Source organism: Buceros rhinoceros, unplaced genomic scaffold, assembly GCF_000710305.1.
Source record: "Buceros rhinoceros silvestris isolate BGI_N320 unplaced genomic scaffold, ASM71030v1 scaffold12260, whole genome shotgun sequence".
Taxonomy (NCBI): Eukaryota; Metazoa; Chordata; class Aves; order Bucerotiformes; family Bucerotidae; genus Buceros; species Buceros rhinoceros.
In genome coordinates, this window is record NW_010388110.1 from 30,529 (window position 1) to 42,018 (window position 11,490).

The 11,490-nt window shown below is 44.8% G+C and overlaps 1 protein-coding gene across 1 annotated transcript in view; it reads left to right on the top strand.

Annotated features, from left to right (window-relative positions):
- Positions 1-7,633: 7,633 nt before the first annotated feature.
- Positions 7,634-11,490, top strand: part of LOC104501172 (leukocyte elastase inhibitor-like) — a 6,673-nt gene continuing 2,816 nt past the window's right edge. Inside the window, exons 1-4 of the mRNA XM_010144939.1 lie at positions 7,634-7,801; positions 9,419-9,532; positions 9,898-10,029; positions 10,898-11,015. Of these exons, the coding sequence (XP_010143241.1) occupies positions 7,634-7,801; positions 9,419-9,532; positions 9,898-10,029; positions 10,898-11,015 (532 nt within the window). The remainder of the gene's footprint in view (positions 7,802-9,418; positions 9,533-9,897; positions 10,030-10,897; positions 11,016-11,490) is intronic.

The following is an 11,490-nucleotide window of genomic DNA, read 5'->3' on the forward strand; positions in this document are numbered from 1 at the left end:
CCAGCAGGAGCAGGGAAGTGATTGTCCCCCTGTACTTGGTGCTGGGGAGGCCACACCTTGAGTACTGTGTCCAGTTTTTGGCCCCTCACTACAAGAAGGACATTGAGATGCTGGAGCAGGTTCAGAGAAGGGGAATGAAACTAGGGGTCTAAGAGACCACTGAGAACTTGTCTTATGAGGAGCAGCTGAGGGAACTGGGGTTGTTTAGTCTGGAGAAGAGGAGGCTGAGGGGAGACCTTATCGCTCTCTACAGTGACCTGAAAGGAGGTTGTGGGGAAGTGGGGGTCGATCTCTTCTCCCATGTTTTGAATGACAGGACGAGAGCAAATGGCCTTAAGTTGCGTCAGGGGAAATCTATGTTGGATATCAGGAAGAATTTCTTTACACAGTGTGTCATTAAGCACTGGAACAGGCTGCCCAGGGAAGTGGTGGAGTCCCTATCCCTGGAGGTGTTTATGTGGATGTGGCTCTGAGGGACGTGGTCTAGGGACCCTGGCAGTGCAGGGTGAACGGTTCGACTGTTGAGGAAAGATCATCAATCTTAAAGGTCTCTTCCAACCAGGTGATTCTGCGATTCTGTCCTGTTGTGACAAAAGTTGGTATGGAAGAGCAGTTTAGTTTTGAAACTTGAAAAATGCCGTACAGAGCCAGTTGGCACCCCTGGAAAAGCAGTGTGGGTTTGGACCCTGACTACTATCCTCAGGGCCTAGAAAATACAGAATTTGCACATACATTGACATTTCCTGAGGCAAAGCAGTTAAACTGATATCAAGGAATTTCTGGGGAAATATATGCACAGAGCAACTAAAATAAAGCAGTGGAGGAACAATGTTGATGTAGGAGGAAAAGAGAAACCACAGAGATCGGCAGAAGGAAAGTCTTGAAGAATACTTAGACTGTCACTGAATATAGGCTCACAAAAGCAGCAGAAGAAAAGATACATGGTAAGGCAACATGCAGAAATAGATTAAACCCCCCCCCCCCCGATAAAGACACAAAAAGACCTAAGGGTCACTGAATATAGGCTCACAAAAGCAGCAGAAGAAAAGATACATGGTAAGGCAACATGCAGAAATAGATTAACCCCCCCCCCCCAGATAAAGACACAGAAAGAACTGAGGAGGAAGACTAGGGACTGCTACAGAAACATACAGGGAGGAAAAAACAAAGAAGGGAATGGCCAGTGGAAGCCAAAAAGCAAGGAAAAGAATAGAGATAAGAAGGACACACATTTTATCAGTGTATCTTGCATTGTTTACAAATCCCCCTTTTCGGATGTGCTCTGGAGCCTCCCCAGATAAAGACACAGAAAGAACTGAGGAGGAAGACTAGGGACTGCTACAGAAACATACAGGGAGGAAAAAACAAAGAAGGGAATGGCCAGTGGAAGCCAAAAAGCAAGGAAAAGAATAGAGATAAGAAGGACACACATTTTATCAGTGTATCTTGCATTGTTTACAAATCCCCCTTTTCGGATGTGCTCTGGAGCCTGGGCAACTGGATTAGACCTTGGCAGAGGAGCAGGGAACAGCAAAGCTAGCGGGAGCTGTTCCTGAAGAAGAGGGAGGCCCAGCTTCAGCACTAGAAGCGTGGGAAGGGCAAGATGGTGCCGGGAGAGCTTCCTCTTTCCTCCTTTCTCCCCTTACCATGTCTGATCCCTCAAATATCCTATGAATCCAAAGTTGGGTTTATGCTTTGTAGGAAGAAAGAAAAGGTGAGAAAGGAAAGACAGAAAATTTTCAGGGTTGCAAATCCACATACAACCCTAGAGGACTAAATTTTGACCCCTGATCCAGCTGCTATAACCCAGCGTTGCACCTGAGCTCAGTGGTGCTGGTTATGGGAGATAAACACTGTGCTGCTGCAGCTCCATGCTTACCACCCCTTTACTCCCACCTCACCTCCTCCCTCGCTGGAGACATAACCTATGTGATCAACCACTCCCGGCCTTCTTTTATTCTTAACTCCAACGATTTAAAAGAATACCCCCTGGCTGAGGATTCCTGTACAGTTCAAGGAATATTTCTTCCTCTCACTAATTAATCTGCTTCCGTAGACATAAAGCTCACTCGTTACCTGAGAGAGAGATGGCTGTAGGCAACGTAAAGCTCATGCATTTCCCATTCATTTGCCCTATCTTTGCAGGCAAGCTCAGCTCTAAGCAAGGTTTCTGTGAACCCTGGCATGAACCCTGCACACCCCTGTGTCCAGGAGACACCCCATCAAATAAACGTGAAGGGGACTACGCGCAGCAGTACAGCCACGGCCAGTTTTACAGTGGAGGGTGGCTTGGCATTGCAGTCGGGAGACGTTGCCAGCAGATACTACCTGCCAAACGTGTTGTGCAGCTTCGAGAGAAGTACTGTAAGCATGTTGCTAGATATAGGTTTCCCAGTCTTCTGCGGGAAGCTTCGCGTTAGATTGCAACATGCTGCTATCATCAACAATTGGCTAGAGGCTGAACTTTCCCACAAAAGAGTGGGAAATTTTTGTAATACAGTACTCTCAAGAACGTGCTCCAGAGCTCAGCTGTTGTGCTCCTCCTTTAATCTCTTCGGGCGAGAAGGTAAACAATTCTTTTTTTTTTTCTTCAAAAGAAACTTGTGATTTTTTTTTTTTTTTTGGCAGATCCGAAGTAGTCTAGAGGTTGGTAAACATTATGTTTACAGACAGGACAGAGGGGGAGATAGATACCTTTACAGTCTGCAGGAAGCCAAACACACTGCTAAAACTCAGGTGGCTCCAGAGCTAACACAAAGGGAGATGTTCTTCAGCGGGTCATAGATGGGGAATTTAGGAACACATGTCCAAAGCTATGAATCTAAAGATTCTTGCCTAAGTTTCACAGGGTTGTAAATCTGAAATTTCTCCAGGACCTTTCTGTCTATCTAGAGAGCTCTGATTGTCTCAGGACTGACTACTCAGCTCCGTGGCTTATACCAGAAAAGAGATGTTTTCCTGCTTCTCCAGAAGGGCTGAAGGGCAAGTTCTTTTAGAGCACCCCTCCCCACCTGGGTAAAAATGGGCTTCACGTGAAGCGATGGTGCTGATGACCTATGCAAAGTTACCCATGAAGTGGGAAATACGGGTTAATTTCCCTTCTTTACTCAGGTTTCCATGGAACAAGAAAAAGCCTTGCAATGTTTACCAGATGAGAGGGAGCGCACGCAGTTCTTCCACTGGGTGCTTTAGGCGTTTCCCCTGTATCCTGATCCCCACTGCCAGTGTGTGTGTGGGGATTGTTTATGTCCTTAAACAATGACTCTTGAAATAGGAAGGGAGGAGTGGTATTCAGATTTTGTTTTGTTAGTGAGGATGCCAGTTTTCGCTATCAGTGTATTAGCTCTTGGCTTTGGCAACGATGTTTAGAAGCTTGCTGAGAAGCCTGTGCAGCTGCATATGGGCATAGGAAATAACGTGCCATGCGCAACCTGTAACTGGCCCATGTAAATCCGTGTCTGTTTATGCAAGAATAGTTGGACTAGACAGAGGCAGAAAGGATGCTGGAGGTACTGATGCAAAACAACAAAAGCAGTCAGAAGCCCTTTCTGGCATAGAAGCAGCTGCCTGAGAGGTGAAGTTGTTTGGAAAATGATAACATTTCCCTTGAAAAGTTATTTTGTACTGAAATGTATTGATTTCTAATTTAAAGCATGTTACTTTGGAAATGTTTTGTGTCACAGAGGGATGATTAGAATTTCTGTGTTGTAGGAAATGTAATTTTTCTCAAGTGCTGTTTGTCCCTTTCACTCCAAATCAGCACAGAAACGCTTGGAAATGTCTTTTTGTGTGAATAGTCACGAGAAATAAGGAAATCACTTCCACCAGTCACAGATTTTTCATGTGAGGAGACAGTACTGTCTGGCATGTGCTCATTTTCTAGCATAGACACTGCCAATTCTGTTTTCATTTGTGGTTGAGAAATGAGTCTGCATTAAAGCACCTTAATGGGAGGCAGATTGAATAAGTAAAGCATGCAATGAGAATTATCGTGTGGCATCAGGGAAAACAGGTTCCTTTTTGCTTACCTTGTATTATACACAGGATTATCCTAAAAACAAGGCTACAGCTCTCTTGGCATCCCCACCTTATTTACTGCCTCCTCCTCCTGTTGACTGCGTGTTGTATCTAATACACCTATTAATTAGGATCGCTTTGAGCACAGCTTTTTACTCTTTGAGAGTTTTTGTTTTGACTTCATCTGCCCTTAGCTGAAAACAAACTGTAAAGAGAAAGCAGATCACAAATAGTTATGGAAAAAGAGTGTTCTTCATTTCACACAGCCATGGAAGGAGTTTGTCATCTTTACAAGGTCTCTAGTATTCAGTGGTTTCTTCTGAAGGAAGTTCTTTTCCTGGGTAGCTTCTTGCTCACATATAACAGCACCAGCAATTTCCATCTGCTACGCTACGTTAAAAGGTTCCGAATCATCATGCAAAACATCATGAGCTGCAAAGCCCCAACCCTCCTTGCCATCTCGGCACTATAGCTAATGTTCAGTGCAGATGCTTGGGCTAGTGCAGAATGGCAGCTGTCATCTTCCCGGGACACTTCTTTTGTTCTTGCATCTTCTCTCCTTATCACTCCAAGATATTTGGAAAGTAACATTACCATTTGTTGTACACCACGTCGGTCTTGTCCAGACTCCACTGTCCTTGCAGTAACCCCAAAACCCTCACTGAATGATTACACAGGTTACGTGCACAGCCTTTTGGCATGGTGTATGGATGATTATTTATTCATACACTTGTGCCTGTCCCAATTTAGCTTAAGAAGGTTCACTAAATCCTGTTGTCCTGCAGAAAGAAAGTTCCTCTACCAGCCCACACCTATCCTCCCTTGCTTTGGGTTTCCAGGGCAGCTCTCTAAGCACTTCCCACTCAAAGTGGGAAAAAAACCATACAGCTGGCCGTAGCGTTTTGTACCTAGACATCTCCCTGAAGACAGCCAGCTGTTTTTTCTAAAGGAGAGGCCACCTCAGTACACCAGGCACTCACTTTTAAAACCCGTCCCCAGCTCCTGGGCTCTCCCTCCATGTTTGGCAGTCAGTCCTCTCCCTGCAGGGTGGGGTGGAGATGCCTCCTTCCTGCTAAGGAAGTTTATTAACTCTTTTATTATCCTTGACTGGTTCTGAGGTTTGGGCACACCCACAATATGCCTTATGACCTACATTTGCCGTGAACGATTCACAGCTCCATTTCAGATCTTTCAAGAGGTGTGGAAGTGGAGCAATACAAACTTCAACGCTAATGAAGCACTGAGTTTTGTTTTCAGAAGGCTCTGGATACAAGGTAATGAAGGTGGAATAAAAGAGAAATAATTATTTAGTGCAACGTGTTTTCCTTGTGGTAAGATGACTTTGTTCTTAAAAGGAAAATGAAAACCGTGTCATACAAAGACAAACAGCAGAGCTAGAACAGCTGTTTTCAGAATTAATGAGATATCGCTCATCTTTAATTTGTTTGTTCAGAGAACCTTTAGGGAGTTTCTCTTCTGTTTTGCCCATTTGTATTCGGTCTTTATCATAAAGTACTTCTGGACTTCAGGGTAAAACATATGTGAACTTTTTCTTTGGCATAGCAGGGTCTTCCCACAGAGCATCTATCAGAAGCATGATGACGCGTTGATTATTGCTGTGCTTTTCAAGCTAGTTAAAAAGCAAGAAATGTCTGCATTTGCCGCACAAGGCACCTTCATATATTCAGCAACGTGAAAGACACAGAAGCAGTTTTCCTGAGGGCTGAGTTCACTCCCATTATCTGGCACATGCTGCGAGCTAAGATGGTTTGACGAGATTGGTAGACAAATGCTGTATCTCAGCTCTCAATGCCCTGGTAACTTCTTCTGGCACCTAAGCTCCAGCTTCTCATGCAAAGTTTGTGTCTGGCTCATGGCTGAATGAGAGGTAGCCTGCACTCTGTGTCTTCAGGACCACACGACATTTAGAGTAGCGCTTTGAGTGAAGAAATCTCTGTGAAAGTCAGGATCTCTGTGAGGTGGGGACTGTGGTTGTGGTGGAAGAGCTGGGGCCTCAGCAGGAGAGCAGGGTGGTAGGAGAGCATTGGCTGGAAGGTGATGAGGTTCCCAGCACCAGGCAGCGCCTTCCCAAGAAGGCTCTAGACCCCTCTCAAAGGGGCTGCTGGACAATGATAGCCCAGGACAGGCTGTACGAGGGCTCTGCTGATGAAAGATCCTGAAGCTCAGCTTTGCACCAGCCTCTTTGCACCCTTAGCCTTCTGGTGACACAGGCTGGAGTTCCTCATGTAACTTAGCCTTGCAGGCTGCAGAAGCTGGGTGGCACAGAGGTGAGAAAGAGCGCCTGCTGTGCTGCGTGGGAATAACCACCCGGCTGCGCACTCGCCCATCTTTTCACTGGAGAGGAGCTCTGGCAGCTGGCTGTGGACCCAGCCAGTCCTTGTCCCACTACAGGCTGACAGTGCCAGCCAGATCTGTGCCACAGGAGACATGAGGGACTCCTCTCCATACTGTGTCTGTGTATTTTCCCCCACATAAAGTATGTTTCTGGAACACAGGCCACGGCAACTCATCTCTATGTCTGCCAGCACGCAGGAGCGTATGCTTTGCTTCTCACACGTTTGTCTGGTGTGCTGTCCAAAACATCATTTGTTTGACACTGAAAGTGATGTGGGGTTTTTTGGGTATAAGTATTCCAGAAAAGCTCGCGTGGTCCCACGGTATCCACACTAGAGCTTTAAAATTCTTCTCCCGAGGGACAGGAAATGAGTTTCTAACCCCCTTTTTTTCAGACGGTCTCCTGCTGGTAAGGACCAAGCTGGAACTTGGTTCCAAGCTGTTCTTAGCAGAGTGGATTTAATGCAAATGACCCATGGGAAAGCTATCAGACTGTAATGTTTCCAGCGCAAAAGAAAAGAGCGACACAGATCTTGTCCTGTCGTTGAGCAGGAACTTACAGACCTTTTTTCAGGGCTGTTGAGCTATTGCTTTGTTTGGAAATTTTTATTACGTATCCTGCCTCAATCTGTGGCTCCTGGAAAACTCATGAGGAGGGAAGAAGCGGATTTCAAACTGTTTCCCTATAGTTCAGTCACTATAGCTGTTAATGACCCTTTTTCATATCAGAAAACATGAAATTAAACTCTATTTAATTAATAGTGATTTTATTTTTATAAACCTGTTGTTCGAAACCCTCATACCATAGCTTTGGTTACCAGACATGCTGCTATGCAGGCGTTGTTTCTGTCACCGAGTTTCTGTCACTAATGTTGTTACAAGAGGAAAGAGTTGATACAGTTGTATACATCAACTTTGGAGGAGGAAAATGTTAATCCACAGTTGACCAATTTCACTACTATGATCTGAAGTAAGATACACCATGGGATAAGACAGAAAAACGGTCCTTTCCGAGGAATTCATTGATGTTGTGAGCCCGGGACCCTTTTCCAGACCTGCTCCTGCTGTGTGGCACGGACCAGAAGAGATGTGTGAGATTGGCTGTTTCAAACTCTCAGAATTTAGAAAACTTCTGTTGTTTAGCAACCAGCTATGGGACAATCTCAGGGCAGACAGGTGCGTCACAGTGTGATCTAGCTAGGCAAAAAGCTGCATTAAATTTCTTCTTTATTTTGTGCTCCCAGTCAGCAGTTGCTTCATGATGGGCTCCATTTCTAGACCAGTTACTGAGTTTTGCCTTGATCTCTACAATAAACTCAACAGAAATGCAGAGGACACAAACATAGTCTTCTCTCCGATGAGCATCTCTGTTGCTCTGTCCCTGATCCATCTAGGTGCAAAAAACAATACTGCTGCTCAGATAGAAGAAGTAAGTATTAATGAAACCTGCTGAAATGCTTCCCCATTCCCTGCTGTTCCCTGAATGGAAATGTTGGGCATCCTAGCATGACGTGTGTGAGGGACTCGTAGAAAAGATGCGTGAATACAAGCACAGGTGCTGCCATCACAGTCGTGCTTGGTGAACTATGATCCTGGCCATCTGCTTGCGTGAGTCCCACCATGCCCCCACGCAGACTCACGAGCACAGAGCAAGAGCTTCGTGAATGAGGGGAGATGATACACCACAGCGCGGCGGCACTCTGGCTTTTCCCCATCCTGCTGCCAGAATATCAGACTTTGGTTCAAAATTACAGGCAAGTGCTTCCTCTCATGGTTGCTATGAGAATCCTCAAAGTGTGAGTCTGGGTGGGCAGTGGGGAGAATTACAAAAACCTGAAGTGATTGCCCTTGGGTGGCTGGAAGCATTTTATCACTTAGGACATTCAGGAGTCAAAATGTCTCAGAGCTCGCAGGGACCCAGGTGGGCAGGGAGGAGGTGAAAAAGGCCACCCCTCCGATTGCTGTGCCTTTACTCCCCACAATGCAAGTTCTGCTTTCTACAACCTTTCTTCTCTTTTCTTTGTGCCCGTGAGTAGTAAGGGACCAATAATCCTAAGGCAGAGGTTCTTGTCAGTAGCAGGCTCTGTACTGGTAGATCTTCACCCATCATATCCTAACCCTGCCATGTGCACATTATGACTGCTGGTCACCAGCAGCCAAGGTAGACAAGCCCTCCTCATGAGGTTTCCAGTGTGTGTTGACCTTGGCTGGTGGCTGACAGGTGCCCACCCTGCCACTCTCACACCCTCCCTCTTGAACAAGGACTCGGAGAAAAAATAAGATTAAAGAGCTTGTGGATGGAGATAAGGACAGGGACATCACTCAGCAGTTACTGTCATGGCAATACAGACTCAATTCATTTTGGAGAGGGCTGGAACCAGCTCTGTTCAACATGAGGGCAGCCCCCAGTCTCTTTGGAGAGAGGCCATGCCTGCAGCCCCTTGACTACCATAGTCCTGCCACATAAACCAAATATACAGTGACTCTTAATTATTTTAGGAAAGAAATGGGGATCTAGTATCTGCAATAAAAAGGATTAAGTCGATGTATGATGCAACATTATTATAATGGAGAAGCCGCTGGAAATTTTTCAGTGAGATATTTGCACATGAGAAGCAAAGATTGGTTTCCATTAAGAGCCCTGTGGGTTTGATGTATTTCCTAAGCTGATGCAAAGATTGTGCAAAAAGCCAGTTTTGATGTTTTCAAAGAAAATTATTTTTAACTCTTGCCTGAGGCAACTTTTTGCTTTGAAATTTAAGGTGACAGTAACAATAAAAATACAAATCAAATGTAAACATTTTGAGGTAGCAGAGAGTAACATTTTGAGGGATTAAGTACAAATTCTTCTTGGTTTGCTAATAGAAATGTGAATTTTGACATGAATATATGAACAATTTCAAGTCTGTCATTTCATCCTGACTGAAGCTGAGAAAATATCTTTCGTAAGTCTACCCCATTTATCCAGGACAGCATAGCAAATCTTTTAAACAAGGAAAACATTTTTTGCCCAGTCATAATTGCCATAATTTGACATCAACTGCAGGTGCTCCATGTCAGGAACGCTGCAGGAAGAGGGAGCCTTGGATCTGATCTTGCGAGCACGGCCCCAGAAGTGGAGCCAGAAGGAAGCCAGGAGCAGCAGCCTTCCCTCTCACAGGTGCATCCCTGGGCGGGGAGTGCTGGAGTCTTGTCTTCGCTGCACGGCAGGAGAAGCACGGTGTAAGGCACTGGAGCCTGCCACTGGAGGGCATCAAGATCTCACAGACAGAGTCTGCCCAAGCCAGTACGAAATGCCTGATGCGAGGAGTTTCTTTGTTGAGGGCCAGGTCTTCCATGAGGGCAATGCTGAAGCCTTCAGTGGTCTCATTTGAAGGAGGATCAAGCTATAAAGCTTAGGCTAGCTGGGTTTAGAAATCCGTACATCAGGAGTTGGTCGTATAGTGTAATCTAATTAGGATGCAAATTAACAACCAAAGCTGTATGGAGGAATCGTTGTAATTGTTGTCTTTTTAATATTCCCAGTGTAACAAGGATGGGGACCTTAACCATAAAGCGTTGCAGGCACTGCTTTTAGAACTGCAAAACCTTGGCGAAAGATATGTTTTAACCCTGGCCAACAATCTCTTTATACAACAAGGATTTGAGCTCCGGCAGGTAAGTTACCTGTATCTTCTAATGGCTGTGCTCTTGACCTTAAGCTTCCCTGTAACTGTGAGCCTTGCTGTTGTTCCTCTCACATCTATTTTGGAGCCCTTGATGTGCTTCTTGGAGCCGCGACTTTTCAGGCTGGTGGGAAAGAGACGAGAGTGTCAGTTTTAAATTATATTGTTTAAAAAACCCCACCCCATGGATACCAATGGCTCTAGAGCAAAAATAAAGCAGGAGTCTGTTTGCTTTTGGCATATGACTACACTCAGCCAGAGGTGTGACTACAGCTAAAAATGGCCTATTCAAGCTGTCAGTAAGCCACTTCTGGGCTTGCGTGTGGCACGACTGGGGCAGCAGCAAGCCTGGAGAGGGCTTATCACCAGGGATGTTACACAGTTTCATGTCTAGTGTTGCTGGGCTGAACTTCTTACCCCTTTCTTACTGAATGACGGAGTGGTCTCTAGACTATCTAGTATGGAAAACTTGCTAGTCACATCTTTGCTTTTCTGTCAGTTATTTCTGTTGAATGGTTTGGATACTTAATCATTAAACAACACATCTTGCATCACCTAAGTTTTAATTTTTATCTGGACCTCAGGTATGTGGCTGTTCATGGGAAGAGTCTTCCTTCCGGCTTTCTTTTTATGTACTTTTTTTTTTTTTTTTTTTTGCCTATGAAATAGAAAAATTATTTCTTCTCCAAAAATTCTCTCAATAAACTTCAGGTAATTGATGTTTCCAAAAGGAAATTTTGCCTTATGGAGTCAACAGGTCCCTCACCACTTCTAGAATAGTTCTGAACCATTAATTCCTTTCAATAGTGAGTAAGTGCTAAGAGATTTGACCAATTGACAGTCTTTATTTTGCTTTACAGCAATTTCTACTGTGCAGTAAGGAACTGTATGGAGCAATGCTGCAAACAGTGGACTTTCATGGTGCTGTTGAAGCCACCAGAACAAAAATTAACACTTGGGTTGAAAGAGAGACACAAGGTAAACCGAAGCAAACCCATAGCCATACTACCGCTGCCTTACAGTGCTTCAACAAAAGAATTTCTAGGGTGGGAAAAGCGAAGTCTTGTTCATGTTTCTGGGTGTTCAGTCTTACGCTGTTTAAAGATGGTTTGTCTTCCTATCCACTCTTGAAGTATTAGAGTAAGTTATCAGCTAAATTATTTTTTAATTAGAGATGTGTTTGTTGTCACATATTTTTTTATTCCTACCCTTATGCTTGCCATGATAATTGCAATAACACCTATAAAGTTTGACCAGATGAATTCCTTCCATGAACAGCCACAAATGCAGATACAGGACAGCAGGGCATGGAAACTGTGAGCTTCATGGTGAGACCGGAACAGCCTGGGGGAAGAGGATGACTGAGGACCTGATTATGAGCAGAGCAATGCTCACAAAGATGAGACATGTGACCACCAGTGGGCTATCACAAATGACAATCAACCAGCTCTTT